Below are 18,340 nucleotides of genomic sequence, written 5' to 3' on the forward strand. Positions count from 1 at the left end.
TTCCTAGAATATTACTCTTCTACTAGAGAAACTAATTACCTTCTCACTTTTCCAAGAGGGAATGAGGTTAGCATAAGGTGAATGAGTGAGAGACCCAGAAGAAAGAGAACAAAGGCAGAATGAGAAATACAAGATCTACTAAGAATCACTTTCGGTGATTCTGGTCAGTGTTCCCATCTAAGTTGGCCTACATACCCTGACAACTGAATTCACTCTCATTTGGGTAAATGGGATCAAGATAAAAGAATTTAAATAAGAAGAGGATTTGATCGAGTTGAACACCACTTCTACTTTGGAAATGTTTTCTTCACCTGTTTTGGTATTCTTCTCTGCTTCCTCTCATCATCTGTATCTAATTAAGGTTTGAATACCACCTAAGAACTCAATCCAAAGGCTTTTACTTTCTTCTCTAGCTCCACTCATGTCCTTGGTGAGCTTACCCAAGCTAATGGCTGTAAATAATGTCTATAACTTAATGATTTCCAAAAATTTTATCAATGGTATAGAGTTTTTTTCTGAGGTGCATGTTCATGTAACAACTTCTAATTATTATGTCACTGGAATGCCTTCTAGCTATCTCCACCTTCATGTGCTCGACATGAATCTCTAGTTATTTTACAATGTTCCTCCCAAGTCTTCTCCATCTCATCAATGTCACTTTGCCCTTGTAGTTTACACAAAAAAAATTAAAACAAAATAATCAATATCATTCTACAATCTACCCTCTTAATGGTGCCTTCAAGTTCTTGTAGGTGTAATTTCACCTCCATTGCTACAATGCTAGTAATACCACTGTCATCTGTCCCCTAATTTCTTAGGGAAAGTGTCCTAAAAATTTTGATTATAGTCTTTTAAAAAAAATCAAGGAAATGAAACCAATCTCTTTAAAACTGAATCAGTGTGTGTGTCTCTTTTGCTCAAACTTCAAGTGGCTCTCTATTTCACTTGGAGGAAAGCAAAAGTCATTAGATAACTTGTGTATTCATTTCCTCTGTGATTTTATATCTTTACACTCCAGGTTTATGCTTTTCATATCATGTGGGTTGCTGAATGACCCCTGAATAATTCAGGCCCTCCTTGCCTTAAGGACTTTATTCTTCTTCCTTTCTTGTCTTGGAATTCTTCTCCTGATACATGGCTTGCTCTCTCTCTATTAATTCTCAGATAAAATATTCAATTTTTTCTGGTCTCCATATTCAAAATTAAAACCACTGCCTCCTCTCCCTTGTCCAAGCATGCTTGTCTTTCTTCATAGTCTATCACATTGCAATATACTATGGTTTAGAACTTTTTTCCATTGATAAATTTCCAGCAATTCTGGAAATGAATGAATTAGTGATCAAACTCATCAAAGCTTTATGAAATAAAAATTGGGGGAAAAATACTCCCTGCAATATCTTAACATAGTGCTACATGTGAATATTTGTGTCCTGAAAAATTTATATTTTGAAACCTAATCCCCAAAGTATTGGTATTTGAAGATGGTCCACTAGGAAGTTGTTAGGCCATAAAAGTAGAGTATTAAACATGAAATTAGTACCTTTATAGAAGAAGCCCCAGAGAGCTGTGTCACAAAGACATAGCAAAAAGGTGCCATCTATGAACTACAAAGCAGGCCCTCTTCAGACATAGAATCTGCCTTGATATTTTACTTTCCAGGTTCTGTAACTGGGAAAAATAAATTTTGTTTTTTCATAGGTCACATAATTTATGGTATTTTTGTATTACAGCTTGGAAAGACTAAAACACAGCTTATAGAAGTTCAATATAGATTTAGCCAGTGAAGTAACAGGCTTGCTTTAATTCCTTTCCAAGCGTATTTAGTAAGAAAAACTATTTAAAAATTTTCAATATTACACGAACATTCATGCATGGATCTTTGGCATGGGCTCAGTATAAGGGCCACATTTTATTCATCACTGAATCTGAAGTTCCTTTCTCTGATTATGGCTTATTTAATGAGGAGCTACTTACATCTGAATACAATTGGCTGTTTTAAATGTGTTTTGATATATTCTTTTTGATCATTATAACTCTGTGAGGTAGGTAGTATAGACATTTTGTCATCATTTTATAGATGACTAAAGAAATAATGAAAGTAGAGCAAATGCTAGAACTTAAGTACTCAAATACCCTTCTAAAAAGCGTTTAACAGTGCACTTTGCTAGTAATAAACATTTTAGATTAGGATGTTAAGTCAAGGGATTTTTTTCCACTAATATATAACCATAACATCATTTTATTTGAAAAATAGAGTTACATTTATTTTTAGTGTAATTTAACATTTGGCCTTATAACATGTTTTCAAAACTGCTCCTAAAGGCCCAACTAACTGGTATACATTGATCACTGTATTTCCCTTATTATAGGTTTGTTCTGTTTAGAAATCTGAAAAAAACACAAACCTTGGAATTTTAATTACAGACTTTCTAAACCCTCACACAGCAGCTGTAGAGGAAGCAAATATCAGTTTTATTAGCATAATGGAACGACATGAGCCAAGTGAGTGAATTAAATCCCAGAAGATCATGCCTTTTGGATGAGATGTGCTTAAATAGAATTAAAAAAACTATTCTGATGGTTTATTTATGGTAGAAATGAGAATATAAACTTAAAGTAGCAATGCTTAAACTAATTTCTAATTGCTGTACAAAGCTGTGACCTGTTTTGCTGTCAAATGAGTTGCATTCATCCACATTCCCACAATAAAGTCCAAGCCTGTGTTTGCATTTCACAAAGAAAGCTAAGACATGGAAAATGCAGCTCCATTAACTCAAGTGAAAAATAATATTCTCTTAGACTTAAAAATGGAATATCTAGAGGGGTCTTTCTATGATGACCCAGGCTTGATTGTACCAAGCAACATGAAGGGAGATAGTTATACAACATTAAGTAATGAGATAATCCAGAGAGAAAATCCATGTCAAAATCGCTACACACTGAGAAATAAAAAACAGAAACCACCCCGAAGGAAGCTGTACTTTAAAGATATTAAATTATCCATATCTTGACCCATTGAGTCATCTTACAATAAAATTTTCATGAGCACCTGCCTTAACCCTGTTTTCTTCTTCTGAGCTCAGCATTTCACATTATCTATACCTAAAAATTTTCTAGAACATTACTAAAGAAACTAATTACCTTCTCACTTTCCCAAGAGGGAGAGAGGTTAACATAAGGTGAAAGAGTGAAAGATCTAGAAGAGAACAAGGGCAGAATAAGAAATGAAAGGTCTGCTTAAGGGTCACTTTCTGGCCAGTATTTCCATCTAAGTTGGTCTACTGTATAACTTGTTGAACATCACTCCCTTTTGAGTAAATAGGATCAAGAAAAAGCATTTAAATAAATAAGGTTCAGGTAAACTGTAAATTCGACTAAGCCAGTCTCTTCAAAGGCATTAATAGATTCAGTAGTCAGTATGTCTGGTTTGGAATTTTTGCACTGCCTCTCAGTCATTATGTGAACTTAAATATGTTAGTTTTTCTTCATTTTCCACATTTTAAAAATGAGTATAATAATAATACCCATATAATAATACCCATCTCAACAAACAAATATAAAATGTTTAGGGTACGGTGTGACCCATAATAATGTACAGGAAAGATTAATTGTTGAAATTATCATTTTTATTCATATTTCTAAAGTTGGAAAACAGCTGGAATAATACATTAGACTTTTATAAGCATTATTCCACTATTATATATAGCAATGCCTTCATTGTGATTTTACTAGAGAAGTGAGTTCAACTAGTGTGTGGATTAAGAAATAATTCCTCTAAAAGGTACCACTGGAGGGCCTTTTATCTGGAGCCCTTGGTGACTGTGTTATACGAACATAATATGTTTTAAAATTCACTTACATAATTCTAGCATCCTAAACATATTCCTTTACATCAGTTTTATGCAGGATAAATGTAAGCTTTAGTAGTCATTTCTTGATTAGCAATTTTTCATGAATATTTTATAGCTGTAATATAAAAATTTGAAGAATTCCTTATATTTTTAAGTTAAAATCTTCAATAAAAATATCTAACTGATATTCTCAAGAGAAATAGTATAGTCTTATTTCTCAATTTTTTTTTCACTCAGAATGAAAACAATTTTACATTTAAATATCATACAGACCTCTCTATGAAATAACTTTCTTGTTTTCTTTCCACTTTGACTTAAAATTCTTTAATGATATTTTTCATTAACTTTGGTTTTTAATAACAAAATTGAAGAAAGGTAAAAACTGCCTACTAGATCACTTATACATTTTATGTGTTTATTTTAGTTTTCTAATGAATATAAATATATGAACACCATCATGAAGATGAAATTTAGCTAATACTTCTAGAAAAGCATTGAGTACATAGACTTGTCTTGGACTATATATTTTCATATTTTATCCCCTACAGATGTCATTTAACTGGTATTGATGATTATAATGTAATATTCAAAACTGCAATATTCAAAATTTACTAAAGGTTTATTATGGGCCAGCCCTGGGATAATTCGTTTTTATGCATCATCCTATATAATTTTCACAACAACTGAATGTTGTATCAACTTTAGTGAAGCTAGTCAAATGTCCAAATACTGAAATCTAGTGAGTCCCCAAATCAAGATTCAACCTATGTTTAAACACAAAATGAATGACTTAATGTGTGAAATACATTACATAGTGCAAACTAAAAAACAGGTGCCACACCTAAAATGAAAAATCTCAAAATAGTTTGAAACAACATTCCAATTTCATTTTCTTATATGCCTTTCAACTCCACCCTAAATATTATATTTTATATTACATCAGATTTGTATATAGTCTCACATGAATATTTTATTTAATAATATTCTATATGACTTTTCCTTAATAAATCTAGTAAATTAAAATATTGATTTTCCTTTGAACTACATGTGTATCTCAAATTATATAGCTGAGCACTTGAATTATCTTTGAATTCTTAGGCACTGTCAGAATGATTATGCTAATTTCTATTTGAGCACTGGATAATGATAATATAATTGTTAAGACTTAAAGACTTTGAAAATAGTAGCTAAAAGCTGGTGTTCTAGAAATGGCATAAAACGTTATCCTTACTATTGTTGCAGATTTTTGAAATAACTTAAAAATCAGGATTAGAGAACAAAATATTTCTACTGAGTTAAAACTGCTTAAAATTTGTAAGATCCTGGAGCAATATTAAGCAGTGTAATACATTTGTTATATTTTCATAAATTTATTATAGAATGAAACAAAATTATTTTACACAAAGACATTTTAAGAAAACTCTCAGATGCCCATTTCTTCTAAGTGGCAAAACATTGATGCTCTTATTTAAATTTCAGCTAGATATACAGATGTAAAATAGATTGTAGACTATGGAGAACTAAAGCGGGAAACAAGTTAGAAACGACTCCAGACAAGCTCTGAGGAATGAGTGACTTGAGAAAGAGCATACGATAGGGATACAATCCAATTAGGACTATTTGGTACCTAACCGAATGTGAGAGCTATTAGTGAGTAGAAATGAAAGAAGTTCCCAATCTTATAAAACTAGAAAATCAGAGAAATTTGGTGTTATGAGAAGACAGCAAATCCAGACCATTCAGATTTGCAAAGCAAAATAAGCATAATGCTATTAATATTGAAGAGGAAGTGTTTTGCACAATGAGGGAATAGCAGGCAAAAGCTCAGTAGGTTACATCAAGCCAAGAAAAGTAATCATCAAAACCAACAAAGAAAACTATAGAGAAAGAAGACAACTATACCAACTGGTTCTCTTTGGATTGTTTGAAAGAGAAATCCATCTAGAAAGCTTAGCTAAAATAAAGCTGTGTCATAGACCCAAAATGCAGGAATGAAACAGAGCCTAGACATACTTTAGAACAAGGAGATTGGGCTCAATTAGGGTATTCTTTCCTCTTTCTTTTTATACAACCTTGCTTCATTCCTCTCTCTTAGATTTAGTTTATCTTTTTAAGTCCACACACAGAATTCATGGCCATGGGGAATAACCTATCTGATCAACTGTCTCTCCTTCACCCTACTGTCTTTGTCACCTTTCCCCTCTCTCCTTTCCTTTTCTCAGACTTAAGATTTCAGAGAAGCGTTGTGATTGGGTCATTTATTCTTGGCTTGCCAGTCAGCAGTAGGGATGGGTTGCTCGTGGGTACACAACCATCTAGAAAATGGCTGCTTGCTTTATTTTGTATGAAATGAAGTATATTTTTCAAAGGAGTTGTGGAGATCTGAGCCAACACTGCAATGGATGATCTCCTCAAGGATCAGAGACGTAATCTCAATGATGCCTCTGCTTCAGAATAAAACAGAGAAGAGAAAGAGTCAAAAATATTTTTTAAAAATCTAATGTGTACAGAGACAAGGGAAATGAAAATCAAAAGGAGCAATATATATTCAGCAGAAAAGAAATAAGTAATATGCTGATTGTCAATCCACCATTGGATTTGACCAATGAAGATAATCAGTTGCTACATAATTTGATAAAATTTACATATGCAATGTTTATATTATTGTGCTCCGATATTGTGCAATAGTGGTGACCAGTATTAAAAAAAAAAAAGGAGAAAAATTTGGGTAGTCTTTTATGCCATTACTAGTAACTATTAGCTGACTCCTAGTGAACTCTGTTTTAATCTAAGCACCCCCAAACAACTACTATAGGAGCCTTATTTAAAACTCCTTACTGGGATGTTGATGTTGAATTCACTAGTGTATGGTTTATGGAATGATACTATTTCTATTTTGAAAAAAATGAGAAAACATTCCTTTCTCCATTCTTTCAGAATCTCCCCACCTTTCCAAGACTTTATAAAGTGAATGAGATGTGATCCTCTGCCGCAGCCCGGCTAGCTGGGCAAAATAACGGGGGGGGGGGGGGGGGGGGGGGGGTGACGAACAACTTGTGTATTTTGATACAGCAGGAGTGGGAGCCGTTTATTGTAGGACAGGAGCGGTATTGGTATTTATACATTCCACACAGCTTATCTAATTAACATAAACTAGATACAGCAGTCAACCAATAACAAATCTCCACACTTAATGGCTCCCTGGCCTTACTTCACAAACCACTCCCTCTGGCATTTTGCCAGGCGCCATCCAGATTTGTTTACAGACTCTAATATTCCCCTGGCAAAATGCCAGGCACCATCCTGACTTGTTTACAGACTCTAACAATCCTCCCCAGAACTTCCCTTGATTTGCTAGGAAGTAAGTTGTCTGGGTCAGAGGAAAGAACTATTTTTAAGCAACCATCCACTTTTGCATTACTTGGGTTCTATTTTCAGCATCCAAATTTTATTCCTGTTTAAAGACAATTTACCTTGACACAGAAATTGGACAATAAAACTATTGCAGAGTTCAATCTATTACCTTTGAATAATGTATATCTTTCTCAAACAATGGTTAGAAATAAAATTGAAATTTCTGATTGAGGTGCAGTTAATTCTAGAAAGTGTTATTCTTGCTTTATAATAACTGGCACATGCAAAAAGACAGGCATGGCATAAATTATGTCTGAAAGCCCTCTGAATGCAAGGGAGAAGAGATAAAAAGACAATGAACATATGTGTAAGGGTAGGAAAAAAGATGTAGGAAGTATTAATCTGTGTACAAAAATATATTTGCATTGCAAAATTCTAGCCAGCAGAAGACATGGAAGCTCTAGAATAATTTATGGTATCATCATCCAATGGAAAAAAAATTTTACTGTATTTAAAACTTTGCAACCTCTATAATTTGAATTAGTTTTAACTATATTTTAAATTAGTTGCAATTATATTTGAGAATTATTAAGTGAACATAGTTGTGATTATTGCTAGAGGTTTATGGAATCAATGCAGCAATGACTCATGCTCACTCCATTCCTTATTGTTTTATCTTCAAATTTACTTTCTCCATTTATTTTTAAAAACTCAGGGCTCATTCAAAATGTCTTCTCACTTTACTGAAATAGACTGCAATCACCCCTGCTTCCTTAGCTTTATATATGTTTTCTTACTCCTTTTTTTGTTGCTGGTACCAGATATTGAACACACAGGCACTTAGCCACTGAGCCACATCCCTGGGCCTTCTCATATTTTATTTTGAAACAGGGTTCTCAGTGAGTTGCTTAGAAACTGGCTAAATTGCTGAGGCTAGTCTCAAACTTGTAATTCAACTGCCTCAGCCTCCCTAATCACTGGAATTACAGGGGTACACAACTGTACCTGGCTCCAATCTTCTTTGTTTTTTACTACATTTTTCTATATACATTCTAATCATCTTTTAAGATCAAGTTCATATTCAACCTTATTCATAAAGTATTACCCAGATTTCAGTAAGAATCTCTGTCTCTGTATGTATGGGTTTACTCACCATTGACACATTATTATTACATTTTTCTTAATGCCTCATTTCTGAAACAACACTTCTTAACCTTTTATTATATGAATTCATTATGTTTTTTATAAACATACATTAATTGTTCTATGAATGTTTTTTTTTTCAAATTCAGACAGAAAATTACTACAGTAAAAAGATTGGCTAATATTTCTACCAAATTTTCTGATACAAGAACCTACACAAGGTATGGAGGTGACAATAATTTGCCGACCCCTCTTTTACACTTAGTATTCTATCGACAAATACATTGCTAGGAAACTATGAGTTCTAAAGTAAATACTAAGCTTTATCAACAGGAGGAAGTTAACACTTCAAAAGTAGGCCTAAGTTACTGTATTAAAACTAAGCATAAAACTAGAACTTGGACCTAAAAGACAAAAAGTAAAATAAAATAATGCTTTTTGGCTAATTGAGAAACATAAACAGAAAAAAAAACTTTACCAACAGTGAATAGATTACTATGGGAAATATAAATTGAATCATATGAACTATGAGTCTAGTACATACTATAATAAGTAGATACACAGATTATATAGATAGATAATTTGATTTTTTTTTTCAAATTCACAAAAGCTTAGACACGTTAAGACAAGATTTTTGGCCTTTAGGAAGATATTTTGGTTTTTAGACAAGTGCATCCTTTTTTATGAAAATACGTTTTCAGGTTACTATCAAACACAAATTTAATACAATCTCAAAATAGAAGAAAAAATAATAAATAACCCAAACTGTTTATAATATTCATCTTTTAGAGGATTTAATTTCCTTTTCAAATAGTTATATGAAGGCATACAGAATTTTGTGACTTTCCTCAAGCTTTACTTGTGACATATTTTTTTTAATTCTCAATTTTATTAAGGAAGCAAAGGTCAACAGGCAAAATATTAGCACATGAAAGCACATTTCAGAATGAAATAAAATGAAAAACAAAACTAGAAAACAAACTTAAAAACAACCATGCAAACAGACATATATCAAAAACCGAATGGTTGAAATACATGCATTTTGGGTAATTTATAAATAGTATTCATGCACTAAAATAGCATTAACACCAAGAGAATAGATTTTATCATTTAAGAGAACTTGGAATAAGCAGAAAAGTGAATCACCATAACCATGCAAAATGGACATGGGCTCACCTTTAACTTTATTCTTTGAAGCAGCAGCTGGTACCAAGGAAAGGTTGCACAAGAAGAAGAAACAAATATTAGATATTAGACAGACTTTTTAGTTATCAAGAAAACAGAGATGCTATTAGTACTAAGTTGAAAAGTGCATTTATATTACCCACATACTTTATATCAAGAGAACCTCTAACAAAGAAAATGACAATTGTTATATTTCATTAGTATATGATTGAAACACACGAGTAAGAAAGTAAGACAGGAGGCCCAATAGGGAGGTGCAACTTGAAACACCACAAGACACCGAACTCTTAAGGAACACACTTCTTTCTCTATGTTTTTCTTAGTTCTAAGCCTTAAACGATAATCAATAAAAAGTTATTCATACATAGCTATTATTTTGCAGAGGAGTGTACTGGGGAATGAAACCAAATGTGCTCTACTACTGAGCTACATCCCTACTCCTTTTTATTTTTTATTTTGTGACAGGGTCTTGGCAAGTTGGCACAGGCTGGGTCCAAACTAAGGATCCTCTGGTCTCAGCCTCTAGATTCATTGGTATTACAGGCATGCTTCACACTTTAAAAATGTTTAATACCGTTTAACAATTAAATCGTAAACCAAAAAGTAGGAATTAATCACAAGGGCAGGTCATTTCATTTACTGAATGCTTTACTAAATGCTGAGCCTGATGTCTCACACTTTCCCTACATCTTACACACGATGATGACAACTTGGAGAGTTAAGTTTTGATGTTTGTGCCTCATAGGTGTGGAAAATGAAAGTTAGAATTGTCTAGTTACCTGCTGAAGGTGACAGAGCACAAATGAAGCAAGTTTAGAATTCTAGCCTAGGTGTATCAAATCCCAGAATCTGTGCACGAAGATTCCACCCTGTGGTGTTTGTATTTAAGGAACGAGTCACTTAATAAACTGCAAGCATCAGTTCTTCGACAAAACCCAACTCAAATCATATGATTCATTAAACCCCAGCTATTTTGGTACATGGTTGACTATATAGCTATGAAACTTGAAAACTTCATTACTTTAATTGGCATGATTCCCTTAAGAGGTAGAAATTGAAGCTTATTTATATCTAGTGGTAAACACTATTTGGGGCAGAAATAAATTTAATGAGGAAATTAAATTAATTAGTCCTATAGGACAGTTGCTAACTCAAAGGATGACTCCTAGTCAAAATGCATAATTAGACACCTCTAAACACTTTTGAAGTGATATATTCCACTTTGATTGGATATTATTTGATAATGGAGACTAAAAGAGGAGGGAGTGTTTTTTCACTCTCTAAAGGATATTAAAGATGAAGTAGCCCATCCCTTAATTGGGAAATATACAGTCTCTAGTTCTGTAGACTGACCTTTAGTGCAATTTAATTTAGATTTTGGATTTAGTACCCATAAGTAGGAATGGAAACTTTTAATTTACACTTCATTTTTCCAAGGTATTTGAACTAAAATAAATAAATAAATAGCTTGAGAAAGTTTAGTTAAATTTTCCTTATGGGAAAATTCATTTTCAAACATGGATAACAAACACTATCTTACTATTGTATTTTAAATAACATTTTCCAAACAAAACACTTAAATAAAATTAAAATTATATCAAGAAATCTGTATGAAGTCCTTTTCTTAAACCCACTCAAGCTGTTTATTGCACAACTTTAAATATAAGTAGGTGGTTGGAAAAGAAGAATGATTTACAATATTACTGTGAACTTTTTAAAAAAAACTCAAAGATCAAAAATTTAACTACTATTTGTTTTATAACATTTTTACTAATTATTAGGCTATAATTTATAACAACTAAATAACCCACTGGAGACACTAGATTATGTAATATTAAATCTAAAATTTCAAAATTTTCTTTTACCAAGTAACGTACACCTTTTTAAAGAAGAAAATAGGACTGCTTCATTGTTTAAATACAAATTTGAAATATATCTAAAAAACTAGAGGAGACAGAGAAAAGTAAACAGAAACCCCTCTCCTCCACTGTCAACTTCTAAGATGGCCAATGTAAACAGATCCCATTAAACTAGAAACATAAAAATAACACTAATGTTGGGGCTGGGATTGTGGCTCAGAGGTACAGCACTCCCCTAGCATGCATGATACCCTGGGTTCAATCCTTAGCACCACATAAAAAAATAAAATTAAAAAAAAAATAACACTAATGTTATTTTTAATTGCAAATTTTGAAGTTCTTATAAAACTCAGTAACAAACATGTACTTTTGTGTTTTATTTTCAAAAACAAGATCATACTGTACATATATTTTGTATTCTGCTTTCCCACATTTTTTCAGGTTAATACATAGAGTTCTAACTCACTTTTTAAAATAATTGTGTAGTGCTTACAGTTTGTCTGAAGGACTATTTCTTATTATAGACTTGTAGTATTTTTTTAATATTAATTCTGAAACACAGATCCTTACAGAATATCCCTTCTGTGCTATAGTGATGTTTAATGTCTGTAGGACAAATTTTCAAGTTGTTTTCACATTTCTATACAGAACACAATTGACTAAAGATTTTAAATATCTTGAGAGAAGGTTTGAGAATATCTGGAAAAGAAATGTAATAGTAAGCTAATGATTTGAAATCTTAAGAAACCAGAAAAAGAGAATAAAAAAGAGTATAGACTCTAACATTCCTAATAGGTGACATGCTACAAACTTAAATGTTTTAAACCAAAAACTATTTCAATTAATTTTTCTTAAGTATTTAATTTTCAGTTAAAAATTTAGTTTTTAATTCTTGGATAAAATTTTAGGATATTTTAGAATTATAAACACTATAAATTATTTTTAACTGCTAATTGTTTTCTTTGTAATGCTTCTAATATTTCACAAAACTCACTCTCTTATACAGTAAGCTACATTACTTGCTGAAAGTCAAAGGATACAGTAATGCGTCAATACGTTGATTGGTTCATGTGAAGAGAAATTTCACTTTGAAATCAATCTACCACTTTAAAAAAAAACTTTAGAATAAATTAGAATAAATTCAAAGAAAAATTGCAAAAACGTATACAATTTTAAGATAATGATTGATATTATTATTTTAAGATAATAATTTCTCATACATAACAAATACAACTGGTCTGGTCTTTTATTAGAATTAATCTCTTATCCAAAATCAGTGAAATCAAGATAGAAAACATAGGTGTTTACATTTCTCGGTGGGATGGAGAAAAATTATCAAACATTCTCAAACATTACATGAAGGCAGAAGATTTTTTTTCTTAGATTCTTGGGCAAGTACCAAAATAAAATAGAAAGAAAAACAAAAGCTCTAGGCCTGTTTCTTTGTGTGTTCAGGCAGCTAATGCTAGACTAGGCTGGTTAATATAATTGGAAAGAGGCCAGGCTACCAGGCTTGTTAGCCCAATTATAATTCTCTGCATTTTCAATAAAAGAAGCCAAGATGACAGCAATACTGTCATAAATGTCATGTTCAATACTTGTAAGATTTTCCATTGTCAGCACAGTCCAATTATAAGTCAATTGTAAAGTGCACATTGCACACCACCCAAAAGTGACTGAAAATTACCTTAAAAATGCAAATTTAACTGTTCATAGTTAAAATGGAAAGAAAGGAATTAAAGATATTTTGACCAGAGAAAAGTTTTAGATATGACATCAACAATTCTTCACTTTTATAATGCAAATAGCAAGTTGAAATTAGAGCATTATATTGGTTCACACTAGTTTTTCAGATATTATTATTTATAATATTAAATTTAGAAATGAAAATAATCATAATATTCATTATGTGAAAACTTGTGCGAATAAAGTTTGAAGAAAAATCATCTGAGTAATGAACTTATCCTCACTTTTTACATATGAATGCTGAATAGTTAGATAATATTAGTCATTATAGTACTAACACTACTCCCTAAAAATTCTAATACAAAGAATCAAAAAGTAAAAAATTAATTCATCATCTTACCCATTTGGTTAATAAGTCCCATTGAGGGATGTGCTTGTCTAGCTATTTATAAGAGGTGTCTCTGTCTTATAAGTGTTTGGAGAATTGGAAACTCTAAAACAATATCTCTCAAAAAGAATCTCAAGGACTTTGAATAGGACATGGAGGCATGGTTAGGGACTAGACAAATTTTACATGCCTTGAATTTTACCTACCTCGTCACACTTCCCCTATTCTTTTATTTCTTATGTTAAAATTTACTGTCATATTTTTATCAGTATTTGTTATATGTGTAAAATATAAATTTTACAGGATTTATTGTTGCCTTAAAAGTATTTCTGCAGTCATTTATTAATGATATATTTAATAAGTAGTCAGTAAAAACATAACTAATGCTTATTTAGAGATAGCTGATACTAACATCCATAAATCTTATGGATCGTTTAATTTTATGATTATGTAGAATGTTTTTGAAATATTTTGATATTTTTGTCTTCTGTTTTTGATTATTCCTTTCCTGTGCACAGTAGTAGATAAGGGATCATTATTTCTTTTAAAAATAGGTAATGAATTTAAGAGTTTAAGGAGAGAGAGAGTCTTCTGACATTTATGATTTAATATTTTTTTGTGTGGGCTGTTTCCTTTGTTCCAAATATATCTGCAATGAATCAAAACAAAGCAAAACATTGCTATTGGCAGATAGTATAATATAAAGTTTTAAAATATGAAAACATTACTTTGAGAGCGCATAGCAAAAAATATATATATATATAAATAAATGAGAATGGCATTGCCGCTATTTCCTAGAGGAAATACAATAAAAATGAAGGGATCCAAAACATTACAAACTGTAGCTGAGAAAGGACAAATGCTTTTCTCTGTATTATAAAATTCTACAATATCAATTTTATAACTAACCACACTAAATGAACATACGTATTTTAAATCCACTAAGTCAAAATGTTATAATTTGAGGTGGCATATTAGTAGTGCTAATCAATACCAGATTATTTTTATGTCTTTTTAAAAATTAAGTAAATAATTTGAAAAGAGGCAGTATTAGCACATCTACAGTATCAATACCACAATATTAAAGTGTTTCAAGATATGGAAATAAAAATTGCCTTGTAGAATTAGATAGCCACCTACTTTTATTTCTATTTTTTGTTTTATCCAATCACTTCTACCACAGAGTAAAACACATTTTTTCACTAATTACCTTAAACTTATTTATAATAACATCTTACTGAACTATCAAGTAGCATCATCTAAACATTAGAATTTTTTCCCTAAGGCTCATTAATATTAAAAGACTTAGAAAAGTGTGACTTTAATTTAGTTTCACAAGTTTTTATTTTTTAATAACCATACCAATTTCGTACAGGGAATAAAAGTGTGAAAATGGTGTTCAAAATGTTTTGCAAAATGTATTTTCTATTGAAGTTATACCCTGATGGACAAAAAAAAAATGATAAGCAGAAATTTCTTTTAATAAAAATAGTTCAACCAAGAAGTAAATTAAAAATAATAGAATTAGAAAATTACCATTCTGTAATCCCTAACAAATTCTTTTTTTAAAAAAAATATTTATTTATTTTAGTTTTTGGTGGATACAACATCTTTATTTGTATGTGGTGCTGAGGACTGAACCCAGGCCACATGCATGCCAGGCAAGCACGCTACCGCTTGAACCACATCCCCAGCCCTAACAAATTCTTATAATTGGGTAATGATTACCAGGATTAGAAAAGAAATAACCAACCCCTATACATTCACATAGAAAAACATAACCCACTTAAGTGATTTTGCCAAAATAAACAAACCTAGGTAGAATCATGTCTCTATATTAAACTTCACTTGTCCAATAAATGCAGGGACACAAAACATGTCAAATCAATGTAATTAGTTAGATATTTAATTTTGAAACCACATAAAATTTTGGCTATTTTTTCACTTATTAAATACATTCCAGGGAAAAATATCAATTGAAGGAAGAACCTGCAAACTGGGGATACTGCTCAAGGGTAGAGTCATGCACAAAACCTGAGTTCATTCTCTAGCCATGCCAAAAGAAAAGAAGAAAGACGAATCAACCAATTGTCACATGTGGACTTCTTTGGATCCTAATTTGAACACTGGAATTATATTAGGTTAGTGTATTACTAACATTTAGATGATATAATATTGTAACTGCATTTTAAAGCCATTATCTGTTTATAAAATTAAATAATTATAACAAGTAATCTGTTATTTGATATTTGTTTCAAAATAATTTTAGAATTTGTAATATTTATTACTTTTTCATATTTATTTAAATGTTTTACATTTTTGATAATAAACACTGTTTAAAATATTTTACAAATTCAAATAAAAATCTATGTATATTTTATTTGTGAGTATTATCATTTTCCCTTAATATGGTTTAATATGATAGTGCGTATTAAACAAAATAGTATTTGTTATCTACATATATTTATATAGGATGCGATCAATTTATCTTGTGAGTAAATTATTTACAGTATGCATAAGTCAAATAGGTAACACTGAAGTAATTTTATTAAATTATCTTAAAACCATGAAATCTTAGTAATTAATTCTCTCATATAATTATTTTACTTCCAGAAAGATGCAATATAAAAGCATTGTAAATTTTAAGTACTTTATTCATATGTATTTTGAGAATTAAATAAAATATACAATTTTTTCTTCTCGATGCTCCTGCAGTCTATAAATTCAAAATTAATTATATGTATCAAAAAATATTATTCAGCATTAATATTTTTCTCTCCACTATTTCTATGCTTCTAACACTGAGTTTACTACTATATTTTTCTATATTTATTCTTTTTTTTCTGTGAAAAATCTCTTTAAATGTCATGAGTCACTGCAACTTCTAAGTCTCTTTCTTACAATTCATACTTCCCTACAGCATATGGCTTTTGCCCCAGTAAGTATACATACAGATTTTCAAGTCAAAAATAGGATTCAAACTCATGCTTTTAGAGGATACTATAAAATAAATGAAAAACCTTAGATAACTCAGCTATATAATATTATGGAAGCCTGGAGAAACTACAGACATAAAAGGGTCTCAATACATAGAGTACATGGACAACCTTTGACGTGTATTTTATTTCTACACTACTAAACCAAGAAACTGTTTTAGAAATACCTAAAATCTATAACTCAACAAAATATATTACTGAAAATTTACTTTATTTCATGTTATTCCCCAGATCCTCAGCAGCCAAATTTAATTGAAAGATTTAATATATGTACTTAATTACATGTTGCCATTTACAGATACACTATTAGATGGAAGAAGTGTTGATAAACAAATACTTAAGAGTAACTCCCCAAATCAGTGAGGTTGGTCACATTTTCTATTTGGGGGCTATAATACCTTCAGAATTTTCTGCTGAATTAGTACCCTAATTAAAATTTGTATTCCCTACTTTATTTCAAAATACATTCCATTTTACTAATTTAAACTCATGCAAAGTAAATAATATTTCTGTGTCCATATTAGCAGTGGTGAAACAGTAAAGTAATTATATGTGTTCACTTGAATACTTTTTTATAAGACTGTTTTACTGAGTTATTTTGGATTTATAGCAAAACTAAGAGGAAAGTACAGGGATTTCCCATATGCTCCCAGTCTCCACAAGTGCATAGCCAAACCTGTCAACTCCCCCAGTGGAGTGGAACATTTCTTACAATGGATGATCCTACATTGACACATCATGATCACCCAAAGTCTGTAGATTATGTGAGTTCACTCTTGCAAGTGTACATTCTATGGGTTTACAGTTGTATCCTGGTAACTGAAAATGCTTGTTTGAACAATTTTTGAGCCACCAAAAATCTTTTATTGTCATGTAGAATCAGTGGTGAGATGGTACCCAATACTAAGAATTCTCAATCTATGGTTGAAGGTAGTATGAAAAAAAATATATATAACACAATGTTCTCTCTATGTGTACTGTTGCTTTTGTATGTGTGGATAGGGAACACTATTTTGTGTAACCATATGCACATATAAGTTTTCTGAGTTCTTACTATATCATCAATAATTTAGTACTTTTAATTTTTTCTAGAAAGAATAATTGCTGCACTCTGTATTAGTGATGACAATTATTTTCAATGAGAGAACCAAAGTATCACCCATTAAAGGTATTTATTGACTGGGTACACTGGTATAAAATGAGATAGCTCCATATGCAGCTAATATAGACTCTAGGGAAATATGTGAAATTCACTAAATTCTATTTAGTGAAGAAATATCACTAAATATAAATAGGTATGAAACTCAGGACCATGTGCTATTGATTTGTCTTATCATGTTCAAGCAAATTATCATGAATGAAATATAAAGTAAATGTTCTTACATTCCTAATTACTACCTAATGGGTTAAATCTGGAAAAGCAGTGCAAAGAGAGAATGTGGGTAGGAATAATTTTAAAGAGTCTGTCTAATCTCCTTCAATGTGTCTTCAGGTAACACGTTTAAATCCCAGGACATCAAAAGTTAATCATTTTAGCTGGCAAGGTCAAGCTCCTCCATGCATAAGCATATATACCTTAAGAAATGCTTGGTTTTGCCCTCTAGCATATATCTGCAGTGAGGAGCTAGAGCAAGATGAAAGGTGACCTCCAGGATGTTGTGCATCAGCCACCATGTCAAATTCTCTACTGCTACTTCTCTGATCTTGTTGTGACTTTCACTTCAGGTAAAATGATTCCTTAAAACACTATAAGGGCTCAGGCACAGCATACACTAAGGAATGCTGATCCAAGGATCACTTAAATTCTTATTTATTTTCCACAACTTTTAGAAACCAAATGGAGGGGAATGCACTCATTTATAAATGTCATTTTTTCAA

At 31.2% G+C, this 18,340-nt stretch overlaps 1 protein-coding gene across 4 annotated transcripts in view; it reads right to left on the reverse strand.

Annotated features, from left to right (window-relative positions):
- The window catches only part of CADM2 (cell adhesion molecule 2), a 1,032,141-nt gene that overhangs the window by 297,401 nt on the left and 716,400 nt on the right, over positions 1–18,340 (reverse strand). For 2 of the 4 annotated variants that reach the window (XM_081301403.1, XM_081301401.1), the window contains exon 2: positions 9,525–9,551. The exons of the other annotated variants lie outside the window; for them this stretch is intronic. In XM_081301403.1, the coding sequence (XP_081157529.1) occupies positions 9,525–9,551 (27 nt within the window). The remainder of the gene's footprint in view (positions 1–9,524; positions 9,552–18,340) is intronic. 4 annotated transcript variants of the gene reach the window in all.

Source organism: Spermophilus citellus, assembly GCF_964194105.1.
Source record: "Spermophilus citellus genome assembly, chromosome: 7".
Lineage (NCBI taxonomy): Eukaryota > Metazoa > Chordata > Mammalia > Rodentia > Sciuridae > Spermophilus > Spermophilus citellus.